This window comes from Rhinolophus sinicus, chromosome 15 (genome assembly GCF_057876585.1).
Source record: "Rhinolophus sinicus isolate RSI-liver-muscle chromosome 15, RSI-T2T, whole genome shotgun sequence".
Classification (NCBI taxonomy): Eukaryota; Metazoa; Chordata; class Mammalia; order Chiroptera; family Rhinolophidae; genus Rhinolophus; species Rhinolophus sinicus.
The window spans coordinates 74490775-74504439 of NC_142515.1; the positions used below are offsets into that span (position 1 = coordinate 74490775).

Here is a 13665-nt window from a genome sequence, read left to right on the forward strand (position 1 = left end):
TCTTGGAGACAAGGTAGCCCACAAGCAAACGCAAAATTTGTTATGCTCAAAATCGTGCTGTAACGTATCAATCACCTTGAAACACACTTCCGTTTTAAAAACAGGCATTATAGCTGAACTGTGGCCCTAATCAGGAAGGTAAGGGGTGGGTGTGATTGTGTGATCTTGGATTTTGTATTTTTTGAGGTGGGGAATATTCATTGCAAGGGTGGGGGGAATTCTTGGTGGTTTGATGATTACCTTTGTTTTGGGGGGTATAAGAGAGGTTTTGGAACAGTTCATGGCTTCAGGTAATCCAGGTTTTTAAATGGTATTATTTATAGTTTTTGCATGAGCCATGCACTGGCGATTATATGGGGAGGGGATGATTCCGAGGGTTAGCCTTGCTTTTAAAAAAATTATTTCTGGTTGGTATAGTCTACCATTTAAAAATTATCTGTGGTTTCAGGATATCTGGGGTGCGGGACGGGAGAATACTCTTTGTATTTTACTTGATTTTATTTTTGCATCATCTGAGTTTTGAAAATTATCCAAAGTTAGGAGGATTATCCAAGGTTTTTGGAAAGTATATCTGGATATTTGGGGTTTGGGACCAGATAATTAATTACTTGTCTTATTTTATTCTGTGATCATCAGACTCAAAAATAAATAGAAGAATATTTTATTTTAGAATCAGTTTTAGACTTGCAGAATTATTGCAAAGATAGATCAAAGTTTCCATATACCTCAGTTCACCTGACTTTTGTAAATGATCTGGAGTTTGAGGGTTAGGGATTTTCCAGGAGTTTGGGATTGCCTGGGATTTATATCGGTTTTGGGGGAGGGGTATGGATCATCAGAATTTTGTAAATTATCTGGGGCCTGAGGATCATGAGAGGTTTGGAGTCCCTGCGTGTGGGATTATATAGGTCAGGGTCAGTTCCCTGCCTTCCCTGCCCCCCATTCTTACATCCCTTCAGTCTGGGTGTCATGGGGCACCCCTCTCCCGAGGTTCCAACCCATGCCCCTCCCACAGGGGGGTCCGCCTCCTCGCCTTGGGGGCTTTACGTCTTTCTCTCCCCTACCTGCAGGTCCCGAAGGCTGTAACCTGTTTATCTACCACCTCCCCCAGGAGTTTGGAGACACGGAGCTGACGCAGATGTTCCTGCCCTTCGGCAATATCATCTCCTCCAAGGTGTTTATGGATCGGGCCACCAACCAGAGCAAATGTTTTGGTGAGTACCTGCTGGGGCAACCCTTCCTGCTGGCAGCCCATCCCGCTCCCCTTACCCTGGAATGGGGAGTGTAGGAGGGGGTGGTCAGCCATGAGACAGACCTAGTCCAAAAGAGTCACACTTTTTTTTAAAAAAAGAATCCCATTCATAATCAGAGTGAGTACTTATTAAGCACCTACTGTATGCCAGGCATTTGCTATGCATCTTTTCTAAGGCTCATTCATTCATTCATTCAGCAAGTAGATATATTGTGCTGTATGCCAGGCACCGTGCTGAGCTCTGGGCACAGAGCTGTGAAGGAAGCCAACAAACCCCTGCCCTCAGAAAGCTCACAGTCTTGCTGCATTGTCCACCAGAACTTTTTCTGATGATGGAAATATTGTGTATCAGGGCTCTTTGAGCTGTTGGCTACCAAGCACTTGAAATGTGGCCAGTGCAACCAAAGAACTGAATTTTAAATTTTATTTAATTTAATGAATTTAAATTAAAATAACCACCATAGCCAGTGACGACCGAATTGGAAAGCACAATCTAGGGGGAGGAGATTGAAATTAATAAACATAGTATATAGGTCAGGGACTTATGAGTGGTATGAAGAAAAATAGGCCTGACCAATAAGGAACCAGCATGGGGAAATCTGAGAGAAGAATGCTCTAGGCAGAGGGAACAGCATGTGCAAAGGCCCGGGGGCTGGACCGTGCATGCTGTAGGAACAGCGAGGAGGCTATGTGAGTGGAAGAGTGAGTGAGGGGAGATAGGAAGTGGGGGATGGCAAGGAAGGGATGGGAGTGGCTGTGCAGGGCCTTGTGGACCTTGGGGAGGACTTCGTTGTCCCAGAAACAAAGGAAATTAGGGCTCAGAGAGGCACTGCCACTTGTTCAAAGTCACATAGCAACAAAGAATCTAGATTAAAATCAGTCTGTTTGACTCCAAAATCTGGACTGTTAACCCTACCTTGTCCTCTTTGAAGGGCCTACTCTTGACTATTAATATTAAGTGGCTCCAGCATATACTCAGTATCCAACCATAAAAGGGAAAAAGTGTCCCAATTTACTGAGGGAGGAAAGAGAGACATGGAGTGGTCAAGTGACACACTTGAGGTCACACAACAAGTAAGGGACACCCACCAGTGCCCAGATCTCCTCTTCTGTATCCTGCTTCCAGGAGGAAGAGGAAATTTCTGAAGGAAAACCTACTCAATCACTTTCAACAATGAGGGGGTCACATGCCTTCTCTGAGCCTCACTTTGCTTATCTATATAATGGGGGGGGAGCGGGGAATTATTTGAGAGAATAGATATGAAGACATCAATCCCCCAGCTCTAAATTCCTCCATGGCTCCCCGTGGCCTCAGCAAGACCCCTAAACCCTAACCCCCCCCATCTCTCTACCTGATTCCCACCTGGCCTCTCACACAGAGCTCAGGGGTCCCCACCTCCAAATGCTTGCATATGTGGTCCTTTACCCCCTGGCCCCTGTGGCCTCCACATGGTCCCCTGAGAAGCCTGTGAGGACCAAGAAATGAGGAACAGGAGTAGGGCCAGGTGGCCTTGAGCTGGGAGGTGAAGGGAGCTTGGGCTGGTGGCAGTTTAAGGAAGGGAGGCTTAAGTGTTTCTGATGGTCTCAGGAGAGACAGGGGTAGAGAAACTGACAGAGACAGAGAGAGAGGGGGTAAAAGAGACAGAAAAAGAGACAAAGACACACACACACAAAGATAGAAAAAGAGGGACAGAGAGAAGAGACAAAAAGACACACACACGAGATAGACAGTCAGATTGACAGATAAGACCCCAGATAGATAGAGGTCTCGGAGGAGGCAGTGTTGGCATCAGGGCCCAGAGGACACAGGCAGGCATACTGGTGGAAGGGAGGGAGAACGTGGCCCTCGCAGGACCCCCAGAGGTCCCACCTGTCCCCCACTCCGAATGGGAAGTCTCCCCAGAGCAGACCCCAGGTAAGGAGTGAGTGCCCCATCCCCAGAGGCATGCAAGCCCAGGGGTGTCAGAACTAGACCAGGGTTGCTGTGTGTCCTCTGGCAAGCCCTGCCACTTCCCCCAGCCCATCTGCTCCTGCGAGCACACCTGCCCCCAGGGCCCTGTGAGCCAGGAAGCCAGGGCTGCAGCACTGGAGCGAGCAGAGGACGCCCATTGTGCCCACCATCGCGGTCCACCCCGGTCTCTGCAGGCTTCGTGAGCTTTGACAACCCAGCTAGCGCGCAGACTGCCATCCAGGCCATGAATGGCTTTCAGATCGGCATGAAGAGGCTGAAGGTGCAGCTGAAACGGCCCAGAGACCCGGGACACCCCTACTGACTGCCCACAGCCACCCAGGCTGCGGGCTTGGCCCAGGTGAGCCGCCAGGCGGCCCCACCCATCCCAACCCTCCCCTCCCCATCTTGTCTGCACCCTTTCCCATTCTCCAAACCCTCCCCAGGCTGGGGGGTGCTGCAAGAGGCTACAGGAGCCCCCAGGTTGGATTGGTGGGGGCAGCTGAATGAAGATACCCACTTCCTGCCATGGACGGGAGGGTGGGATTGGGGTGGGGAGGTGGAGGAAGCCAGTGCTCACCAAGGGTGTTTAGGGAATCCTTCCTGGAAAAGGCTTTGAAGGACGAATACAAGTTTGTCTGAGGGGTCAGGTGTGGTCTGGGGTGGGGCATGTTGTGGGGAGGGCTTTTGTCCTGTCCTGTGACTCTCCCAGCGGGGCCCCTCTCATAGCTCCTTATTTGGTATCATTCATCCCAGTGGGTTGATAGGAAAGTGTGATTTTGCCTCTCCCACTGGCATGACAGGAAAAAGATGTCCCCCCAAACAAACAAATCCCCAAGAGTGTATTTTGCCATCAGAGTGAACAACTTTATCAACAACTAATCGCCTTCTTTGAGGAACGAACAGTGAGCCTAAGGGGCCAATGAGGAAACTACTGACCTCAAGCCTCCACGAGCCTCATCTGTGAAATGGGCTCTTAAAAGCCACCTCCCCCAGAGTTCAGCAGGGAGGACTCACACAGGGAAGATGGTATTTTCCCAGCTGAGCCCAAGACCTATCACCTGGAAAGCTCTCGATAATTCTTTTTGGGGTTTTTTCTATCTTAATCACCAGTGCCGTCGTCATCAGAGAGCCTCGCCTGGGGTCTGGCGCAAAGTAGGTGCTCAGTTAGGGGCTGGTGGTACTTTTCAAACCCTGTCAGGTCAGCACCCACAGATCTGAGGGTGTGCAGTCAGAGTCCTACGTCTTGGAACACACGTTTGGAAGTCCGCCACCTGAAAGCCAACTCACAGGCGATCCACACACTTTTAACACGCTGAGACAGCACATCCTTCCTGAGCACCACTATGTGCTAGGCACTGTTTCCAGCACTTGGGGATACAGCTGTGAATGAACAGAAATGGGGTGGATGGGGTTGGGGGGGAATGGACGGGGCGAAACTGCCTTTCTGGAGCTTCAGTGGCAGGCAGCAGGGGAGAGGAGACTCAAACAGGAATATTTGTCCCCAATTGCCAGTTGAGGACACAGGCTTTGTGACCCTAAATCCTTTCCAAGCCGGGTGTGTCAGCCTCCAAACCCCCAAATGGATTCCTTCCGAAAAGATTAGGCGCTTTGGGGTCGGTGGGAGGTGAGGTCGTCTGCCTGTGTGCCCCCCTCGGCGCTCCCTAACGCCCCTCCCTTCTCCGCCAGGTGAGGGGCCTTCCCACCCCAGGAGGGTTTCCCGCTTCCAACCGACCCAGGACTTTTCCGTAAATTACAACCAAGTTTGGACACCAGCCCTCCCTCTCCTCTCCTGTCTCCCCTTGGCCCCTTCCCCAAAATGTGAACTGCTACCGAAGGGGGTAGGGGGATGGGGGAGCTCCTGAGTTGGGGGCCAAGGGGTTGACTGCCCCCTCCTGGGAGATTTCCTCGCTCCCCCCCACACACAACCTTGGTGGCTTCTCCAAACTAAATCACACTTTTCCTATATATATATATATGCATATATATATAGAGCTATAGACAGTATATATATTTTTTGAGTATAGATCATGGGACCAAACTTTTCCGACTTCCTTCCATCCAAGAGAAGGTGACCCTGGGTGGGTCACTCAGCAGGGACGTAAGAAGGGCTGAGGCTGGTCGGGCAGCCCGATGTCTCCCCACCTCCTGGCTGTCATGTCAGACCAGGGCGTGGGAGAAGCACTGGGAGTCATCAGCCAACCAATATACCTCCAGGACTTTGGCCTATGGGCTCAGCCGGCTTGAGTGTCCCTGCTCCTAGCTGCAGCTTCCGGAACTACCCCCGACCCCCCTCCCTCGTCCCAGGGCCTTGCCTTCCCAGGCACAAAAGAGACCCCCTGGCCTCCCCCAGCCCTTCCCCCCCAGTCATAGCCTTACTCATGTGACCAATAGCCCTTAGCTTTCCGTCGGGGGAGCAGACAGGGTGGGGGAGCCCCCACCCCTCGCGCCCCCTCCCAAGGGCAGGCAGCCAATCCTCCCTGCCTTCGGATCACCAGCCTGGAATTCACGATCTCATGACCAAGATCGCCACGCTCGTTGGACAAGCCCAACCTGCACTGGCCAAGCACCCCTTTGCCGAAGATACCTCTTCAAAGAATTTTTTTTTTTAAATGTTGGTCTTTCTGAGCAGGTACAAGAAGAAAAGAGAAAAAAATGGGGGGAAAAACAAACAATAATGGATTTTTGTTTCCTAGCTGGGGCGGGGAGGGAGACCTTGTGGGGTGTCTCTGTATAGCTACCCAAACCATGAAAACCCACCTTGAAGCACAGAGTCAAGTTCGTTTGGACGTTCAGTGGGGCCTCTCGCCAAATGAGGCACCAAAGAACTTGATAAGCTAAAGAAAAAAATTTTTAAAGAAAAAAAAAACCCACAGCATTCCCTTTTGTTTCTACCAAAATGTGTTGACCAACCCAGAAAAAAAGAAGAAAAAAAAACTCATAGAAAAAAAAAAAAAAAAAGGAAAAGAAAAAAAAAATCTTCTGACCAACTTGTTTCAATAATTGTTCTGAGACACTCTCTAGCGTGCCTGTGTCCCGTGCGTCTGCGTGTGCAAGCGTGTGCTCAGGGGCCGAGAGGGGGCCTCGTCTGTGTCCCCAGCACCCGCCAAGCTCTGGCCAGGCGGGGCGTGCAGTGGCGTGTGTCCTTCTGGTCCATGTTTACTGGCTGTAAATACCATTTTTATACTCCACATTGAAGATCTACGTGATTTGTACAATGTATTTTATTTCTGCTACGAGTAATTTCATGAAGTTTCAACTTGCAAATCGACTTTTGGAAACAAACCGCCACACAACACACACACACACACACACACACAAACACACAAAAGACAAGAAAAGGACTTAGAAGAAACTTTGGGTTGACTTGGTTTGAATTTCGTGGCTGGAGAGGTCCTTGTCACTGTGGCGTGTTTCAGGTGAGAAGCTGCAAGCATCATCTTTATGTCCAAAACGCCTCTCTTTGGTCTGGAGAAACTGAAAGTTTATTTAATAAAAGTTTTACTTGCTAAAGGACTGAGTCCTCCCTTATTTACCCTCTCACATACATAAAGACCAAATGGTCTGGCCCCATTGAGTGTGTGGGCTAGAGAAAAATCCAGATTTAGAGTTAGGGGATGCAGGAGGGTATGTTCTGAGAAGGCAGGCCTCATATTCCCATAGCCAAGATTTTGTCTGACTCATCCAGAATTTGAAGAAATGGAGTGTTCTCTCTCAGGAAGAGCAGGTGTCTGTGTTTCTTGATTCCCACATTCATTCATTCAGTCAGTCAGCAAACATTTCTTGAACACTTACTGCACACCTGTTCCTTTGCTGGCCACAGACACAGCAGTGACCAGATGGTCTCTGCCTTCACGGAGGCAGCCTAGGAGAGGAGACACTACAATACACATTATTTTTAAATTGAGGCAAAATGCACATAACATAAAATTCACTATTTTTACTATTTTAAAGTGTACAATTCAGTGGCATTAAGTACATTCACAAGATTCTGCAGCCATCGCCTCTAACTCCAAATCATTCCATCACCCCAAAAGGAACCTTGTCCCCCTTAGCAGTCACTCTCCATCCCCTCCCCCAGCCCCTGGCAACCACCAACCACTCCCTGTCTCTGGATGTGCCTGTTGTGGACATTTCCCATAAATGGAATCACGCTGTGTGGCCTTGTATGTCTGGCTTCTCTCATGAGCACCGTGTGTTCAAGGTCCATCCACGTTGTAACGAGTGTCAGCGCCTCCCTCCTCTTCATGGCTGAGTGTGTGGATGGACCACATCTTGTGTATCCATTCATCCATTAATGGATATTTGGGTTGTTGTCACCTTTGGGCCATTGTGAATAGTGCCACCATAAATATTTGTATACAAGTTTGTGTTTGAACACCTATTTCAGTTCTCTTGGGTAGATACCTAGGAGCAGAATTGTTGGGTCATGTGGTAATTCTATGTTTAGCACTTTGAGGAACCACCCAACCATTTTCCATGACAACTGCCCCAATTGTACATTCCCATCAGCAGTGCACAAGGGGTCCAGTTTCTCCGCATCCTCGCCAGCACTGTTACACAATAGATTTTGAATTGGAATGTTGAGGGAGAAAGTCCCCAACTGGACGTGATGCAGCCGAAGACCGAGGAGTGCCCTGAGGAGGGAGGCCTGAAGGTGAGAGCAGAGAGGCGATGTGGATTTGATTCCTGCCCCACTCTAGTGGAGGCCTCAAAGTTCCTAAAAACAACAACAACAACAACAACAACAAAAACAGTCCTGAGACCCAGGGTGGGGGACAGTGGTCTCCAGGGGAGGGACTCGGGTGGGAATGTGAATAGTGGAGATGGCCACACCCAAGCTGAGCCTAACCACTGGATTTAATGTGCTACTTAATATCCTGCCAGATGCTTTGCAGAACCATGCCTTATTGGTAATTCATCCCGTTTTATGGTTGACGAAACTGGGGCTCAGAAATGAAATGCCTTGCTCCAGCACCCACACAGAGAATGAGGACCAGCTGGGGTACGAGCTGGAGAGATGAGTCTGAGTCTGCCTGGAAGGGTTTTCTAGGTAGAAGGAAAAGCCTGGGCAAAGGCTCAGAGTCTTGAGATGGTGTGGTGGTTGGACAGTTGGCTGACCAACAAAAAAACAGATGCAGAGATAAGGGCAGGATTATAGAGGTCCTTTCATGATGAAGCACCTACCGAGTGCCAGACGTTGTCCCTGGCCTCCTGAGGCCTCAGTCAAGGAGAAAGGTGGACCAAAAAACCCTACCCATTTCTGCAAGACAAAGTAATTCTACAGCATGCTAAATGCTGTGACTACAATGAGATGAGCAAATCTGAGACATTATCTTAGGGCAACGGGGAACCACAGAAGGACTTCGAGCAGAGGAGAAGCATGATCAGATAGGGATGTTAAGAGGACACCTGGGGTGACCTTCATTTTGGTGAGGTATAAATGGACACTTTGGAGGATAATATGGCAGGATAATGTTCCCACAAGGCACTTATTAAGCACTTACTATTTGCCAACCATTGTTTCAAGCCTGTGTCATCCAATACAGTAGCCACTAGCTGCATGTGGCTATTTATATTTAAATCAATTTTAATCATTATAAATTAACTTCCTCAGTCACACTAAGCCACATTTTAAGGACTCGATAGTCACATGTCCATCACTGCAGAAAGTACTACCAGGCAGCACTGATCTAGCCTGATACCACCCTGTGAGTATGTTCTATTAGCCCGACTTTATGAGTAGTAAACTAGGGCTCAGAGAGGTTAAGTCCCCTGCTTTAGTCTGCACAGCAGGAGCTGAACCCAGGTTCTCAGGCTGGTCTCTTAACTGCTGCACCATCCCACTTCCCTGTGCTGTGTAATGACTGAAATTCAAATGTTAGGTTGTAATTCAAGTTATTTGTAGTAGTCAAATTTAAGCTTTTACATTTAACTTAAAATTATTAAACATTTAGAACACGAATCCTTATACTATAGCAGTTTTACCTCTGAGTATCTCCATAGAGTGAACAGGGATGTGCTTGAGACAGCTGAGCCCTAGCTGTGGTATACGTGTTCATTCAGGGGGAATAAGTTAAGTGACATCCAGGGTGTATCAGTTAGCTATTGCTGCATAACAAGTTAACCCTGCCCCAATCTTAGCAGATTATAACAATACACATTCATTATGTCACATAGTTTCTGTGGGTCAGGAACCCGCAAGTGACATAGCTGAGTGATTCTGGCTTGGGGTCTCTCATGAAGTCACAGTCAGGACATCAGCTAGGGCCGCCTCATCTGAAGGCTGGACTGGGGTTTCAGACGGTTCCCTCAAGTGGCTGTTGGTGAGAGGCCTCAGTTCCTCTCCATGTGGACTTCTTGAACCCTGTCTTTCGTGACTTGTCTCCAGGTCACACCCCATTACCTCTACTTTATTCTATTTGTTAGAAATGAGTCACAAAGTTTAGCCCACAGTCACAACAGGATTACACACAGGCATGAATACCAGGAGGTAGGGCATTTGGGGCCACCTTGGAGGGTGGCTGCCACAGGGAGTGTTCCCACCGTGGAATACCATGTGGCTGTTAGAGAATGAAATCACCTCTAGGTCACATAGTTAGATGAAAAGAAGAGAGCTGTAGAATAATGCACAGAGCAGGAAATAATCCATGGTGTATGCATTTGTTATTTTTTAAAATATGTATACATTCTCTCTGGGACCATGTATATGATTGTAATAATGAGAGGGAAGGATAAAAGTATATTCTCCAGAACGGTTAGGGGAGTATCTTTGTGGAGTGAGGAACTGGGGGGCCAGGATGAAGCAGAGTTGAGTCTTAGCTGCAATCTTGACAAGGTGAATATATTAGGTATTATTTAGGAAATAAAGAATTCATTTTAAATACATTTTTAAAAGATGAATGGAAAAGATAGGTATGGGATGTGTTTTGGGGAAAGTACCTACATTTAACACAGCTACCCCACTGCCCTATAGAGGGCCAACAGCCAGCTGGGAGCTGAGTCCTGCCAACAACCACACAAGCTTGGAAGTGGACCCTTTCCCAGTCCAGCCTTCAGATAAGACCTCAGCCCAGCTGACACCTTGATTGCAGCCTGTGAGAAACCCTGAAGTAGAGAACCCAGCTAAGCACCCCCAATTCCTGACCCACAGCCACTGTGAGATAATAAATGTTTTAAACCGCCAAGTTTTAAGGTAATTCATTGTGCAGCAATGATAACTAACACATCAGCAGAACCTCATCAACTGCAAAGACAAAAACTACAAAGTACCTGGAATATACTTCAGAAGAACCTAGAGAACACGGTAACATTTTACTGAAAGACATAAAGGAAAAAGCCAGACGATGGTACCCAGGACAACTCACGATTCTAAAAGGTCAGTTCTCTCCCAGATGAACCTTGATTTCTGCACAGTTCAGATCTCCACAGTAATTTCCATGAAACTGGACAAACTGATTCTCAAATTCATGTGGATGATTGGATCGTAAGGAAGCAAGACTGGAATGGGCTGAAATGAATAGCTGTTTATTGAGCACCTACTATGTGCCAGACATGGTTCCCAGTGCTTTATAAGTATTATTCAATCACCCAGTAGCCCTAGGAGGTAGGACCTAATTTACAGATGGGGTAATACAGAAAGGTTGGCTGGCTGGCTGCAGAGCCTGCCCACTGAACCTCTACCATGCTACCCTATAAAACACAGATGTATCATGAAGCTATAGTAACTAAAATAGCATGTCATCAGTGCCTGCTGTGACTTGTTTATTTTTCTATTCCTTAGAGCCCAGCACATAGTAGCTGCTTACTAAGTGTCCTAAAAGCAGAGCGGTTAAGTCTGGAAGAGGACTGACCAGGGTTTAAATACCAGTTATGAGATTTATCAGACCAGTGGCGGATCTTTCTGTGGCTCAGTTACCCCCTCCCTCTAGGAAATGAAGTTATAGGGCACACGCTTCTGAGGATCGTTGTGGGAATGAATGAGTTAATATTTATGAAGCCCAGAGTAAGCGCTGCAGAAGTGTCAGAATAATCCTCTTGAAAAGTAAAAAATGTCCTTTCCAGAGGTTTCGCCCCTGACCACCAGCAGGGGGAGCAGAGACCCACGCTTTCGTTCAGTATTGGAGTCTCCATTTGAAATGCCTCAAGCATTTATTGAGTACCCAATGTGTGCCACGCGCTACGCAGCTAGATAAGGTGGTGCGGGGACCCCCCAGGCTCTCTCCGGGGACCCCCCCAGGCTCTCTCCGGGGACCCCCCCAGGCTCTCTCCGGGGACCCCCCCAGGCTCTCTCCGGGGACACAAAAGCTACCCTGTGCAAATTTCTTTCCTCGTCCCCTAATATCTGCCCCACGCCCTTCTCTCCCCTCCTCTCCAGATTGAACTTGGTCTGAACATTGTCCTTCCTGCCACCACCCCCTCTCCAGTTCTGAGGTGCTAAATTGGGATGGAGGCATACGTGATTTTCCAGGTGCAGAGAAAAGCCCTAGCCAAGGTGTAGAGGTATGAATTACCCGGGTCCTAGTGAGAGAACAAGGGGCCTTCAGCCTAGTTGGCCTCAAGGCTGCACAGAGGACGGAAGCAGGGCGTGTGGTGGTCAAATTGAGATTGAAATAGGACATGAGGTAAAGGGGGGCAAAGACTGTTACTCTCAGCTCTGGGTTCTCAATATTTGCTGAGCGATTCAAGGTTTGCCTGCCCTTAAACACTTTCGTTCTCTCTCCAAGCTTCAGTGTCCTCGTCTGTAAAGTGGGGCTTATGATAGCGTGCACTGTCTAGGTCTGCTGACACGACCAGGGAGATTAGTTAGTGCACACGGGCAATAGCCTTGTCGTTACCATATAAATTATAAGGCAAAACAAAACTGGGCCTCCTCCTAAGTCAGCAAAGTGAACTCCCGGACACCATTTATACTACTGGATTCGAGCAGCAAGGAGCATTTATTAAGCGCCTGCCGTGTGCCAGGAGCTGCTGTAACTACTACTGGAGACACTGCAGGGAACAAAATGCAGTTCCCTGAGCACGCGCCCACCCCTGGCCCTGCCCCAGTCCCGCCTTCTCTCCGCCCCCTCTCCTGAGCCTACCGGAGCGAAGTGAAGTTGATGGTGATCCACATATTCATGAAGTCATCAGCCAATCCACAGTCTGAAGTCGGGCCTATCTTCAGAGCTTGGGGAATTGCGACGTCAGGAGTGACACATTCAGCGATCCTTAAAGGTGCAGTTTGGAACCAACTTAGAACAACATATACCTGCCTCTCTTTGGGGGTCTGTACAGTGCAAGTTGGAGTGAGCGAGGCATAGAAACCAGCGCAGACCAATCGCATCAAAATAGCTTTGCCATTCTGGGTAAAGTCCAACCATACGTTTTCATCTCTCACTCCCCGTCAGCTGGAACGCGGTTGCTGCTTAGAGCTGGAGGTTCAGCACCGGGGGTCTCGGACAGCTCCGGGATCTGATCATAGGGCCGCTGTGTGTGGGGGTGGATGGGTGTGTAGGCGATTCTGGAGACAGAATCCAGAAGGAACCCCAGGACCCCGCCCATGGGGACAAGGGCCTAATCTTTTTTCTGCCTGCCTGTCCCCCATCAAAGCCTCCAATGAGCCCAGCCCTAAATCTATGAACCCACCTGACATCTCCAAGCGGATGTTCCTCAGGTCAAAAGTGTTCTTCGTCCCCACTCCTGCTTCTTCACATCGTCACTATCTCAGCAGATGGCGGTCCCATCCTTCCAGGATCTGCGGCCAAACACTTTGATGTTACCTTTGACTCCATTCTTTATTGCTCACTCCATAGCCAATCTGTTAGCAAGTCTTGTCGCCTCTGCCTTCAAAATTCTATCCTGAATCTGCCCATTTCTCCCCACTCCTCTGCCTCCACCTGGTCCAACCGCATCGTCTCCCACGTGGACCTGTGCATTCCTCCGCCTTGGTCCCCAGGCCCCCGCCCTTGCAGCACCTTTAGTCTGTCATCCCCGCAGAAGCCAAGAGAGGGCGCCAATGAGCAACCTCCTCTGCCCTTCTGACCACAACCCCGCAGGGCTCCTTCTCCCTTGGGGTCAAAGCCCAAGTCCTCCACTTGGCCCACAGGGCCCTGCACTACTGTCCCCCATCCCCTCCCTGCCCTCACCTCCCTCTCTCCTCCTCACTCACTCTGCTCCAGCCACACAGGCCTGGCTGTTCCTCTAACACGCCAGGAATGGTCCTGTTTCAGGACCTTTTTATAAGCGGTGCCCTTTGCCTGGATATTTCTTCCCCCAGATATTCACCTGCAAAACTTGTTATCACTTTCTTCTCACTCACAGGGGTATCTTTTGCGGTGGGAGAAGTAGCAGGGGGGTAACTATGCAGGTATCACATGCCCCAGAGATCCAGTGAGGATGTCGGTCCCTATCCCAAAGGTAGTAGGGAGCCATGGGAGGATTTTACATGGGGGAGAGGTGAGACAGGTTGTTTTTTTTAAAGTCT

At 49.0% G+C, this 13665-nt stretch overlaps 1 protein-coding gene and 1 long non-coding RNA gene across 13 annotated transcripts in view; one reads left to right on the forward strand and one right to left on the reverse strand.

The window, feature by feature from the left end:
- The window catches only part of CELF5 (CUGBP Elav-like family member 5), a 45514-nt gene extending 38801 nt beyond the window's left edge, over positions 1–6713 (forward strand). For 4 of the 12 annotated variants that reach the window (XM_088792269.1, XM_088792268.1, XM_088792270.1 and 1 more), the window contains 2 exons: positions 1071–1214; positions 3272–6713. In XM_088792269.1, coding sequence (XP_088648395.1) covers positions 1071–1214; positions 3272–3525 — 398 coding nt within the window. In that variant the 3' untranslated portion in view covers positions 3526–6713. The remainder of the gene's footprint in view (positions 1–1070; positions 1215–3271) is intronic. The other 8 variants (XM_019744226.3, XM_019744227.3, XM_074337558.2 and 5 more) reach the window with 7 other exon arrangements.
- LOC141572667 (uncharacterized) lies at positions 6705–13306 on the reverse strand. The gene is made up of 3 exons (XR_012498008.2): positions 12828–13306; positions 12284–12409; positions 6705–7920 (listed from the first exon to the last, which is right to left on the reverse strand). It is a non-coding gene; the product is annotated as an uncharacterized LOC141572667 (long non-coding RNA).
- Positions 13307–13665: the final 359 nt, after the last annotated feature.